The 13,236-nt window shown below is 36.0% G+C and overlaps 3 protein-coding genes across 3 annotated transcripts; 2 read left to right on the plus strand and 1 right to left on the minus strand.

The window, feature by feature from the left end:
- The first annotated feature begins 1,834 nt into the window (after positions 1–1,834).
- On the plus strand, positions 1,835–7,261 carry LOC107946390 (uncharacterized). Its single transcript, XM_016880691.2, has 4 exons — positions 1,835–2,410; positions 3,468–3,703; positions 3,853–4,633; positions 4,789–7,261. The coding sequence occupies exons 2-4, from the start codon at positions 3,470–3,472 to the stop codon at positions 6,981–6,983; spliced, it is 3,210 nt and encodes a 1,069-aa protein (XP_016736180.1). The 5' UTR covers positions 1,835–2,410; positions 3,468–3,469; the 3' UTR covers positions 6,984–7,261.
- Positions 7,262–8,891: 1,630 nt separating this feature from the next.
- LOC107946391 (pentatricopeptide repeat-containing protein At2g03380, mitochondrial) lies at positions 8,892–11,740 on the plus strand. Its single transcript, XM_016880693.2, has one exon. The coding sequence runs from the start codon at positions 9,142–9,144 to the stop codon at positions 11,332–11,334; it is 2,193 nt and encodes a 730-aa protein (XP_016736182.1). The 5' UTR covers positions 8,892–9,141; the 3' UTR covers positions 11,335–11,740.
- Positions 11,741–11,786: 46 nt separating this feature from the next.
- Positions 11,787–13,209, minus strand: LOC107946392 (uncharacterized). The gene is made up of 2 exons (XM_041106987.1): positions 13,049–13,209; positions 11,787–12,622 (listed from the first exon to the last, which is right to left on the minus strand). Exon 2 carries the CDS (start codon positions 12,583–12,585, stop codon positions 12,148–12,150), a length of 438 nt encoding a protein of 145 aa, XP_040962921.1. The 5' UTR covers positions 12,586–12,622; positions 13,049–13,209; the 3' UTR covers positions 11,787–12,147.
- Between the last annotated feature and the right edge of the window lie 27 nt (positions 13,210–13,236).

Genomic DNA, 13,236 nt, shown 5'->3' on the forward strand with positions numbered 1-13,236 from the left:
TTAAATATTTTAATTATTAATAAAATGAAGAAATAATTTATTTAAAAAATCAGATTTTGAAAAGTAAAATCAATTTAATATTTTTTAGTGATAAATAACTATCTAGTATCTATTTACTTAACATATACAACTTTTTCGTTAAAAAGATTATTTCAATAATTTATCAAATATAATCACAAATAAAAGTTCAGATAAATATAAGTAGACACAAAGTAAAACTTGAAAATGAGAAACTGAGTTGGTTTGGTTTTTAAAAATATTTTCTATTTTATTTTAAAATAATTTTATATTTGAAAAAAAATTAAAAAAACACGTTTTATAAATGGATTTTTTTTAGTAATGAAAACATATTTTGTCTTCATTTTCCTCTAATTAAAACATTAGAAATTTGATACATTAAAATTGTAGATTTTTTTTTGTTTTTATATGAAATTGAATCGGAGTTCATCTATTTAAAGTTAAAAAATTTTATTTCAATTTTTTTAATTTTATAAAATATTTTTGGTGAAAGTTAAAAATAAAAGTTCATTATTTTCTAGTTTCTACATTTATATATATATATATATATATATTTCCTGAAACCAAACCAAACCTAAAACTAACATTACCTCAGATTTACCATTTTTTTATTTATGGAATACACAAAGTTATTCTATTCTCCTTTTTAATATATGCTTCCGATTTGTAATTTACTCAAATGCCCATCTTCTAAAACGGTAATCGGTGGCCTTTATAATGAAAAAAGAAAATTGGTTGGGAAAATAAGAAAGTATGTTTTTATATTTATTTTTTATGAAAAAATTTGTGAAAGGGAAGGCGAAAATTTTAAATTTATTATTTTATTCCTTTTTTCCTCGAAGTTGTAGCTCAATTTTAAAGTAAATAATTAGATAATTAAATTAAAAAAAAAATAATTGGGCTTGAATAATTAACCCTTGGATATATCTGATGTAAGGACATTTGTTGATTTATAAAAAATACAGGTAGTGGCAAATAATGAATAAAAATTGATATTTCCTAATTTCCAACTTCATATATTTATTATGGGATTTTTACACATATTTGTTGTGTTTTTATTCGACAATACTGAATAATATTGTTGAGAAAATAATTAACTCTCCTTTTCAGCATGACAACGTAGTTATATTTAGAACCACTTAAATCAAAAGAAAAAGGGCAAAAAAAACCCAGCAAAGAAAAAAAAAGAAGAAGCCCATTCAGAGAATTGACTCTCTCTCCATCTCTCTATTTCTTGGCCACATGATCCCATGATAAGCTGAAAACATATCCCTAGGAACAGAAGCCACGTCTTAGGTTTTTTAGATTTTACAGCAACACTTAATTCTGTTTTTTTTTTATAAATAATTTAAAAATATATTTTATTAATAAACAACCTTTGTTGGATGTTAAAAGTAGAACAGAGAGGATCAATCAACCAATGAAAATCAACAAAAACTACGGCAGTAATCGAAAAAAAAAAAAGATATAAAGAAAGCTAATGTCGTAGTTATGTGTGATGCCGAAGGGCATTTATTAATGGGGACTGTCTTCTCTCTCTTAAACCTCAAGAAAACTCATCCTTCACACAGTATCAGGGGGGGGCCCGCTTCTTGTCTGCTCTTAAAACATTGCAAATTCTGTTCAACTCTAAATTTATTTTTTTAACCTCCTTTGGATTTTTTTTTACCACATAAATAGATACATGTTTGTTTGGGTTTAATTTTAATTCTAATTTTACTCATCAGATTAAGATTAATAAATGAAATAAAGTTGGATTTTTTAGGGTTTAATAAAGAGTGGGTTATGATTATTATATGGGTTAAATATCTGTACCAAAAAGCAAGGAAGTTGGAGAGAATCTAGAAATGCCCCTTTCTTTTATAGTTCCTCAAAAAGACCAAAGGAGAGAAAATAAAAAAAAATATATAAATGGAGAAATAAATAAGAAATGTGAAGAAGAACAAGCAGAGAATAAAAGAGAAAGACCAGATGTTGACAAATTTCATGTCACCGTTGTTTAGAAGATCGTTTGTTTTGTGTGAATATTTTCTTCATCTGGGATCTCCCCTCTCTCTTTCTCCCTAACACCCTCCCAAACCCATTAATCTCCCCTTTTCTTCTCTCTCGAAACAAAATTATAAAATTACCACTTCAACAAGATTCTTTCTTTTTTTCATCGACCTGATGACGATCTAACCTCTCTTAATGGTGTTAAACAAAATACCCACTTTGTTGTTGTTTTTGCTGTATCATTAATTACTTTTTTGATTTTGTTGTTGTTTTAAAGCTTTAATCGTTGTTGATATCCTGGAAAATTTGGGAGCTTTGAGTTATCTGTGATGGGGAAGTGTTGAAGCTAACTCCATGGGAGAATCTTGAATGAGTTTTGATTAGAGGATGTGGGTCTGAGGTAAAATTTTGTTCTCTTTCACTTTCTAGTTATTTGACTTTTTATATATAAATATTTTTAATTTATTTTCTTTTGATTTGGTTATTTGGGTTTTCTTTATTTTCTTAAATCATCCATTACTATTTTCCCCATTTTTGGGGTTAGTCTGATAAACTGTGGGGTTATAGTGGCTTTGCAATTCAGTTAATTAAAGCCTAAACTCTTTAACTTTAAAAGTTTTTTTTTTCTTTTTCCTTTTTGTATTTGGGTTGATGATAATTTTGATTTGATGGATTATCATAGCTTTTATAATAATATTTTCAACTGTTAATCTTTGCTAATATGCATACTAGTTATGGTATGAATTATGTGGGATCTAGTATTTTAACTTTGCTTTGCTAATTTAGCATCTTCCCAATTCTTCATAAATAGAATGGGATTTTGCCTTCTCGATCATAGGATTCCTGACTTTCCTGCTTTATCAGCACCTTTTTTTTCCCCTGCAAGACTCTCTCTTTATCTGGGAAGTTTCGACATATATGAAGTGGTGTGGTGATTAATTGATAATGATGTGGCTTACATTCTGCTTAGAAATCTTTGTTTATGTGTCTGCTTTGGGTTGCATTACCTATGAATTTACGACCGCGAAATATTTCTCCAAGCCTCTTAATTGATGAGATTGCTGTAGTTGCATGCATCATTTGAAAATGGGGCTATCATCATCATCAATGAGGTTGTTTTCTTCAATACTCTGATTCTTGTTATGAAGGTGAAACTCTGCCATTTTAGGTGGATTGTGTTCATTATTCTTGTGATCGTTTGCGATATTCCTGAGTGGATAGACTTTCAACTATGTCAAATACTTAACTTGGTTTGATGTTACTAGTTTTTATGTGAAACATAAATGGATGGTTTAATATTATTTTCCTTTAGGAAGGTGTTCATATCTTCCGATGACTCGATAACATAGCAACATTGTAATCAGACTGATAACTATGTTATAAGGTTCATGGAATCTAGCAACAATGGGGTTCTATTCTCCTTCTTATGTCATTCTGGACTTGTTTGTTGTTCTCAGGAATGGGAGCAAAAGTGCAGTTGAAAAGCTATTTGCCCGGATATTACTCAATGAGGGATCTCAACGAGGATTCAAACAGTTGTAGCTGGCCACATTATTATGGGGATAAAACCTTGACAAATGGTCAGTATTGCACTAGCTTTTTCTCGAGGGCCATTGTTGATGTGTATCCCGGGTATGATAAGGACTCACTGAAGAGAATAATGCTTGAGCATGAGGCTATATTTAAGAATCAGGTTATACGGTCTCTGCTGCTTTTGTACTTGTATTTTGAATTTTATATGGTCTTCATCTCCATGTTTCAATAGAGTTTAGTGTTGCTTGTTCATAAACTTGAGTTTGTTTTGAACATGTTTAAGTATGCGAGTTCTTTGTCTTCATCCAGGTGTCTGAGCTTCACCGCTTGTATAGAATACAGAGGGAGTTGATGGATGAAATAAAAAAGAAAGATTTACAAAAAAATCGTTTTCCTGTTGAGACATCATTATCACCGAGCCTGTTAGCCTCACAAATTACAACCGAAGATGCTCACAAATGGCATATACCCGGCTTCCCTGCAGCAAACTCTCTTTGTGGTAGACCGTCAGTTTCTGGTGTTGAAGATGGTCGTTCTCCCCTTAGTTCAGTGAAGGGAAGCAGCAGCCAAGCCGGTACCTTTCGGTCCCAAAATGGAGGTAACTCAAAGGATGTTAAGGTTCTAGAGTGCAGACCCACAAAAGTAAGAAGGAAAATGTTCGACCTTCAACTTCCTGCAGAAGAGTACATTGATACTGAAGAAGCAGAACAGTTCAGGGACGACACGGCATCTGGCACCTCAAGTTACCTTCCGAATGGAAATGGGAAAATTGGACCTGCAAGTGATGGAAAGCTATTTCATGTAGGGAAGACTGATTGCCTAGAAGATGCTTCAAGATCTGATTCATGCTCGAGGGGAAAAACTAGTTTGGCCGACTTGAATGAGCCCGCTCAGTTTGAAGAAACTGATGGTTCTGCATATTCGCGCTTTCTAGGCCATGGCCCCTATCAAGGAGGCCGCGAACTGTCTGCTAAACTGAAAGAAACTTCTGTGAACGTACTTCGCTCAAGTGATGATAGGTCTGTAAGTAACATCCATATCGAGGAAAACGGAATTACGAGAGGATTCTTTTCTAATGTGCTTGAAGCAGGTAGTGCTCACTTGTGAACTACTGAACTTTCATTATAAAGCTTCATCTTTTTTTTGTCAAAAAAAAAAAAATCATTGATTGCCTCATGGCCCTTCCTATCATAATTTTACATGTATTTTTCATTATTCATGTGTGGATATTATCTCGGTTTGCAGAGAACAGTAAAAGCAACTCAAAGTCAACTTCTCACGGTTTTCTGCCACAGAAGTTGCCTGTACCTTCCCAGCAGGTACATGTTCTTTATGGAAAAACTCTTGATCCTCCAACATTTTCGGTAACTGATCAAAGCAAGGAAGATATCTCTCGAGAAAGAATGATCCTAGGTTTAGAAGTTCCTGAAAAAACTCGTGAAATCTCCAGTAACGGTCATCCAGAGTCAATTGTTATGTCTAATGTACCTAGTTTGAATCCATTTGCTTCTTCTGATGTGGTAAAGCCGTGGTCTCATTCAGCTTCTTCTTGGGACAAGCCTTCTAGTAGCTTAAGCGAGAAGCCAATGACAGTTCCGACTCTCCCATTTTTGAATTCATCTGGTCCATCTAGTAAGAGTTCTGTGATATCATCCCGGAGCAATGGGATATTTGGAGAGAAGTGGCAGGTGAGTAGTAATTCTAGACCTAATCCGAGTTTCGGAAGTGAACTGCCTAATAGAAATGGTTTTTATTATGGTTCGTCATCGGGGTCCAGGGAACATGCAATTCGCTTCCCGTCAATGAGTTACGAGTATCCAAATTGTACCAATGATAGTAAGGGGGTCCCAGGGCACTTCACTTCCCAAGGTTCAACTAAGCCTTACAACTGCTCAAATAGTGTTGATATGAAGTCTGCAAGTGGTGTAAATTTGAATATGGTGCTTTCAAACAGTTCATCCAATGAGCCCATTTTGCAACAAGGTCCTCAAATGGATGGACAAAGAAACCATGAGGACCATCTCCGAGGGCTGCCATGGCTACGAGCCATGCCTGTTTGTAAGAATGAGGCCACAAGTGCAGGAAGGGATTTGAACTTCTCTCAATCTTCTCTGAAGAAACCGACCAATAAAAATGGAACTGGCAATGATTTCAACCAAAATTTTACGCAGTATGTGAAGCCAGTTTCATTCTCCAATGATGTCGACACCAGCAGGAGCGAAATAGGTGAATGCCTGCACAATAGGAAGATATTAGTGGTTCCCATTTTCGAAAAGCATTATGTTACGAAGAACGAATTGTCTTCGACTACCCCGTATGCATCTGTTCCTCAACCATCAGAAGCTGAAGCAGAAAATAAAGGGAGAAAAATATTACTTGATATTAACTTACCTTGTGATGTGACTCTGCCGGACATGAACCAAGACATTGTTGCAGAGAATTCAGCCATAGAAAAGGAAGCAAATACAAAGCTACCAAGTTCCCCACATCAGGTCGACTTGAACTCCTGTGTTGATGAGGATGAAACTTCTTTTGTACCCTCTGTTCTGAGCAGTGGTATGAAGACGACTCAAGGGATAGATTTGGAAGTGCCACTAATTCCCGAGCCTGAAGATGTCATTCATGGAGAAGAAATACTGGAAAAGGCATTTGAACCACCTTTGCAATCAGTACAAAGCAAAGATGACTGTATGCAGGATGAACTCATAACGATTGCAGCTGAAGCAATAGTAGCCATCTCATCTTTTCGTCAGGACAGTAGTTCGGATGATGTTGATTGCAGTTCATCTGAAAGCCCTATGACAGACCCCCTTAATTGGTTTGTTGAGACAATTTCCTCTTTCGGAGAGGATCTTGAGAGCAAGTTCGAGGCTCTTTCGCGAGGTAAAGATGGGGGTCGAAATGAATCTTCCTCGGAAGAGATTGATTATTTTGAATCAATGATTTTGAACTTAGCTGAAACCCAGGAAGAGGATTATATGCCCAAGCCTATGTTTCCTGAAAACTTTAAAGTAGAAGAAACAGGAACAACGTCTTTGTTAACAAGTCGAACACGAAAGGGCCTGGGAAGGCGAGGAAGACAGCGGAGGGACTTTCAAAGGGACATCCTTCCGGGCCTGGCTTCCCTATCAAGGCATGAGGTAACGGAAGATCTGCAGACATTTGGAGGAATTATGAGAGCAACTGGTCATTCTTGGCACTCGGGAATGACAAGACGGAACTCTACTAGAACTGGGTGTGGCCGAGGGAGGCGACGGTCTATAACTAACTCCTCCCCTGCTGCAGTGGCTGCCACAACTTGTATGCCATTGATGCAGCAGCTTAATAACATTGAAGTGGGGCTGGAGGATCGGAGCCTTACTGGATGGGGGAAAACAACTAGACGGCCTCGCAGGCAACGATGTACAACGGTGAATCGTCCATCTCTTGCATTAACCTAAACCTAGAGAAAAAGAAAAGAGGCTTTGATGTATTAATTGAGGATGTTATAGAGGAAACTTGGTGATTATTGTTTCAATGGCTTTGAGAAGTGAGGTTATTATGATCTTTTGGGGATTGCCTCTTAGCCTGAAATTTGGCAATGTTTGATTTTCTGTCTTGGGGTGATTATGGACAACTTGTATTATCCATAAATAATGTTGCAATTGTTCTTCCCAAGATATATATATTTAGTGAAACCAAATATCCAAACTCGTGTTCGGATATACGTTGGTTCGAGCAAAGAGTTGCGAGTAATGTTTTAAGAGTTCTATTGACAGGTGTATCAATGTTAAGATTTCTGGAACATTTTTCTAACAAACGGTAAAATCCCATAAAATTTTCCAACTACTTTGGGATTTGGGTGAAATTTCGGCTGAGGAAACATGAAAAAAAGAACCTTGTCTGTTTCATGTAAAAGTTACAAAAAAGAAAATGATAAGCCTGAAGAGAACAAGTAGGGGAGGAATGAATGGCATCTTGTATTGAAATGAATTTAAAACAAAGAGTACTGATTACATGCTAATTTATACCCAGAAAAAAAGGGGTTAGAACGTGTGGTTTGTCTGTTATAATGTTTGGTTCTGAAATCTGAATTCCATTGAAGCAGTAATCAATTCATTGCCTGCCTGTCTGTCTGTATGTTTGTTTGTTTGTCCTGCTGTAGAAACATATGGAAGTAACTTTCAACTGAAACTTAGTCCCACTTGTTCCCTTTCCAATTACTCTGAACCCCCTCCATTTGTGAGAGAATACTACAGAATCTCTCAAGTTATTACATCATTAAAAGATCAAAGGAAGAAATTATGCAAGCCTTCCTGCTTATACTATGAATAGCAATTCTTTGCCCCCCCCCCCCTCCACATAAGAACCAACAATAGTTACAATCTCAATAAATAATTTAATTTTTTTTAATATCATTTTATTGTTTATAAAAGAAAAAAGGGGGAGAGAAATAGGATGTGGGGAACATAGGAAGAAAAGGCGCGTGGAGAAGGAATGAGAAGATATAAAGATTTGTAAGCAGCAGAAAGGGAAGCGTCAGAGGGTGAGTTTGATTGGTCATTAGTCAAATGCCCCCATTGCCTTTAGATTCTCTCTTTTTTTGCCCAATCACCTTTCACTTTCACTTTTCAATTTCTACTCCCCTTATTTTATATTTTATTTTCTTTCCTTTTCTGGTTTAGGAAAATATCATCTCAGTCCTTATATTATATTTCAATTTGTATTTTGATCACCTATTTGAAAAAATAAATACGATCTCGTGCGTTAGATAAAAAAGTAAAATAATCTCTCTATTAAAATTATACGCTCAAAAACTGATTTTAGTTTTTAATATATAAAGTATAATAATATATTTAACCATTGATGTTTATATCTTTATTCAATTTGCCCTACTCTTTTATTTAAATCAAATTATTCTCTATCGCTATCTCTTGTTGTTGATGCGATACTTTTTTATATGCCATGTGTCAATAAATAATTTCAAAATTATGGTTAGAAAAACATAAATATAATTATAATTTCAAAATTTATGAAAATAGCTACTAAAAATTAAAGAAAAACATCAAAGATTTTAAAAAAATCATAAAAGTTTTTAAATTTTGAATCAAAATTCTATTTTTAAAAAAGAAAAAGAAAGCAAAAGGGTTCTATATTTTAAAATAAAAAACAATAATTTTTGAAAAAAAATCTTCAAAATCAAAACTATGAACTTTTTAATATTAGATCTGAAATATATAAAAATAGAAAATCCAATTAGTTTTGTGTTTTAAAATAAAAAAAATGATTTTTTGAAAAAAGCTCTTCAAAATCAAAACTATGAACTTCTAAATATTAGATCTGAAATATATAAAAATAGAAAATCCAATTGCAGTTTTAGGAAAATTGCCCTTCCTTAGAAAGGAAATTAATCAATTGGACTTATCAATTCTGTTTCCCATCGTACGTATAAGAACGGTGGATTAAGACATCTCTGAGCGCTTTCTGGCCAAAAAAAAAAAAACCATCTGTGAGCGCTTACAATAGCAGGTGATTGAAGCACCCTTCTTGAAGTCAAGATGAACATATTGGCTAACAGCAATATCTGTTACGTGATTCCCAGCATCGCTCATCCTATTCATGCAATGGATGCTGCGTTTAACTAGCAACCTCAAAACTTCAACAACAATGGTGACAAAGCTTCTGACTTTCTTTCACAGACAAGTTTCTGTTTCTCTTACCAAGAGGGAACCTTACATTCAATTGAGATCTCTGTCTTACTTTACTGACCAACCTTTTGAATACCCTTCGTTGGACCCTTCTTTAGCTTCACTGCACTCAGTTTCTTCAAACCCGTGTTTTGCTCTCCTGAGTTTTTGCAAAAACATTGATTGTCTCAAGGAAGTCCACGCCTTGTTCATTATAAATGGAATCAAAGGTGACCTTTTGTGTGATACCAAATTGGTTAGCCTTTATGGATCATTTGGGCATGTTGGTTATGCCGGGTCAGTGTTTGATCGAATTCCTGAACCAGATTTTTATTCCTGGAAAGTGATGATCAGGTGGTACTTTTTGAATGATTTGTACACGGAAATTATTGGGTTTTATGGTCGTATGAGAATGAGTGTTAGGGGGTTTGATAATGTTGTCTTTTCGGTCGTCTTAAAGGCATGTAGCGAATTGCAGGATATTAATGAAGGAAGGAAAGTGCATTGCGATGTTGTCAAGGTAGGGAATCCTGATAGTTTCGTTCAAACCGGTCTTGTTGATATGTATGCCAAATGTCGACAAATCAAATGTGCGCGTAAGGTTTTTGGTGAAATTCTTTATAGAAATGTGGTTTCTTGGACTTCAATGCTTGCAGGGTATGTACAAAATAATTGCTCTAAAGAAGCATTAGTTTTGTTTAATAGAATGAGAGAAGCAATGGTTGAGAGTAACCAATTCACGTTAGGGAGCTTAGTGACTGCTTGTGGGAAGTTAGGGGCTTTGCATCAGGGGAAATGGGTGCATGGATATATTATTAAGACTGGTATAGAACTTAATTCTTACTTGGTGACTGCTATTCTAGACATGTATGTTAAGTGTGGTAGTCTACGAGATGCTCGTTCTGCATTTGATGCACTTCCTTCTGTTGATCTTGTCTCATGGACTGCGATGATTGTTGGATATTCTCAGAGTGGGTTTCCTGATGAGGCTTTGAAGTTGTTTGTTGATAAGAGAAGGTTTGGGATATTGCCTAATGCTGTTACTATTGCAAGTTTGCTTTCTGCATGCGCGCAGTTGAGCAATTTGAGTGCAGGGAAGTTAGTTCATTCTTTGGGGATTCAGCTTGGGCTAATCGATCCAACAGTGATAAACGCTCTAGTGGACATGTATGCAAAGTGTGGAGTGATTAGAGCTGCTAGTTACATATTTGAGACGGTCTCGGATAAGAATTTAATTGCCTGGAACTCGATCCTCTCTGGTTATTCCCAAAATGGGTTAGCATATGATGCACTCGAACTGTTTCATCAAATGAGGTCCAATTCTGTCTCACCTGATGCTGTCACTTTGGTCAGCATATTCTCAGCCTGTGCTTCAGTAGGTGCTTTCCAAGTTGGTTCCTCCCTTCATGCTTACACCATGAAAAATGGCTTACTATCGTCTAGTGTTTATGTTGGCACTGCACTTTTGAATTTCTATGCTAAATGTGGGGATTCTAAATCTGCTCGTGTCGTATTTGACAATATGGGAGAGAAAAACACTGTGACGTGGAGTGCAATGATTGGTGGTTATGGAATTCAAGGGGACAGCTGCGGCTCTCTTGCACTTTTTAATGATATGGTTAAAGAAAATTTAGAGCCAAATGAAGTAATCTTCACGGCGATTTTATCTGCTTGTGGCCATACAGGGAGGCTCGGGGAAGGATGGAAATATTTCAATTCAATGTGCAAGGACTATAAGTTTGTTCCTTCTATGAAGCACTATGCATGCATGGTTCATATGTTGGCCCGTGCTGGAAGACTCGAAGAAGCCCTGGATTTTATCGACAAATTGCCTATTAAACCAGATCTTAGCTTGTTTGGGGCTCTTCTTCATGGATGTGGACTCCATTCAAGATTCGATCTCGGAGAGGTGGCTATCAAGAAAATGCTCGATATACATCCTGATAAGGCTTGTTATTATGTGCTTATTTCTAACTTGTATGCCTTGGATGGAAGATGGAGTCAGGTTAATGAGGTAAGGGAATTGATGAAGCAGAGAGGGTTGAGCAAAGACCCTGGTTGTAGCATCACAGAGATGGAAAATAATAATACCCTTTCATTTTCTGGAGTAGCATGTCCTGCTTAGTCTTTTACGAGCATTGCTAGAGTCGATTGGAACTTATTGTGAAAACTGAAGGCAATCAGGGACAGTGTTGAACTTATGAAGGTTCTCTAAAAGACATGTTGAATTCTGGATGTTGGTTTGTACAAGAACTTGTGGCTGGTTCAAGTTGAACTGTCTCGAGCACAAATTCCAAATAGTTTGGATCTTCAATGGGTATAGGCTACGAATCTCATGGCAAGAAATTAAGGTAGTGACTGAGAAGATGAGTTTTGGGTTTTACTCTAAATATGAACATGAATAGTTAGGCATATTAGCAACCATCAAGTCCTGTAAAACCACTGTGCATTGCTGCACAGATTCCATCTTCCATAGACAACATGAGATGTTATCTAGCACTAAATAAATAATAATCTATGACTGTTATCAATATCAGTGACTCCCAAATGTAGAAATATGTTCAGTTCTTAGCAGGTACGGAGGTTAGAAATTACAATTGTTGTTATGAACAGGAAATTTTATTTGAAAGAATTATGGAAGTTACAACGTTTAGTAACTTAAACAATTAGCAGCATGATAATTTTGTAGATTCTGACATATACAAAGACTAATATTAACAAAAGGATCAAGACCATAACTATTTCCCTAAACATAGATACACTAGTTTCGTCTTATATGAAGTTATGCAACATGGACAAGATATCGTCAGCAACCACGGGAGGGGCATCATCTTCCAATTCCGCAACATGTATCAAGCCATCTTCAGTGAAAATATGGAGCATGGACAAGGTATGTGAAAGTTTGGGAATCGTAGTAGGAGTGATGCCATCATTACTTTCAGCATTGAGAGGGAACTGAAGAGCCTCCAAAAAAATCAGAGGCATTAAAGAGTAATGCAGCGTCGTCTTCCAATTCCTCAACATATATCAAACTATCTTCACTGAAAACATGGAGCATTGACAAGATATGATGATCGTGTGAAAGTTGGGGAATCGTAGTAGGGGTATTATCAACATCACTTTCAGCATTGAGAGGGAACCGAAGAGCTCCCAGAAAATCAAAGGCATTAAAAAGTAAAGCGGAGTCGTCTTCCATTTCCATACTGTCTTCTCTGAAATTGCGAGCATCGATTGTAGAATAATTGAAGACGCTCCATCTCGACGGTTCCAAGGAAGTGGCTTTGGGGCCAAATGGCTCATGTAGGGTAGTCGAAGAGACTGCTTTGGACATAATAGCATCCTCCTCCCTCAACAGCGGTACTTGAGATTTACCCATTATAACAGAGTAGGTGTTGCAACTTCTAAAACCAACCCTGTTTTCAACGGAATTAATCAGTTATCAAATTAAGAAGAAGAACTCTAATTCACCAAAAAAAAATGTAAGGATTACCAACTAGGTTGATCCTTAGGAGAAAGGCTAGCCTAAAAGAGTCTCCCGCCACGGATCGTAAAACCTAGGTGGCAAAAAAGGAATAATGGAGGTGTTGTGACTCAAAACCCTGTTTTCAACAGATATTCACCACAATCAACGCAAAAATTAGAACGGGGAACCCAAGGAGAAGGAATCAAAGCAAGTAATGGAGATATGAATTTCTAGAATGAAACAGTATATCAAAAACAAAAATAAGAAATCTAACGTTTAGAAAATAAGAAATCAAAATTCTCAAAAGCCACATGCAAACATATCTTCCACATCTGCATTACACAGATTAAGCAAATAATCATAACAAAAAACATACCCAGCGACAAGTCGAAAACCAGCCTCGTATCTTTGCTGAAGACGACCCGTACGGGCCACCAAATAAGAAAACGATGGAAGAAGAAGCAGAAATCGATGGAAGAAGAAGCAGAAATCGATGAGGGCAGAAAAAGGAAACGAAAATAAGGAACGTGTAAGGAATCCCTAATCTGCGCTGAATGGGGGAAT

Source organism: Gossypium hirsutum, chromosome D12, assembly GCF_007990345.1.
Source record: "Gossypium hirsutum isolate 1008001.06 chromosome D12, Gossypium_hirsutum_v2.1, whole genome shotgun sequence".
NCBI classification, from domain to species: domain Eukaryota; kingdom Viridiplantae; phylum Streptophyta; class Magnoliopsida; order Malvales; family Malvaceae; genus Gossypium; species Gossypium hirsutum.

Excerpts from the sequence above, each read along its gene's own strand:
- LOC107946390 (XM_016880691.2), top strand. The coding sequence starts at position 3,470 with ATGGGAGCAAAAGTGCAGTTGAAAAGCTATTTGCCCGGATATTACTCA. Across the intron at positions 3,704-3,852 it reads AGGCTATATTTAAGAATCAG|GTGTCTGAGCTTCACCGCTT; the intron begins GTTATACGGTCT and ends GTCTTCATCCAG. Across the intron at positions 4,634-4,788 it reads TTCTAATGTGCTTGAAGCAG|AGAACAGTAAAAGCAACTCA; the intron begins GTAGTGCTCACT and ends CTCGGTTTGCAG.
- LOC107946391 (XM_016880693.2), top strand. The coding sequence starts at position 9,142 with ATGCAATGGATGCTGCGTTTAACTAGCAACCTCAAAACTTCAACAACA.
- LOC107946392 (XM_041106987.1), bottom strand. The coding sequence starts at position 12,585 with ATGGGTAAATCTCAAGTACCGCTGTTGAGGGAGGAGGATGCTATTATG.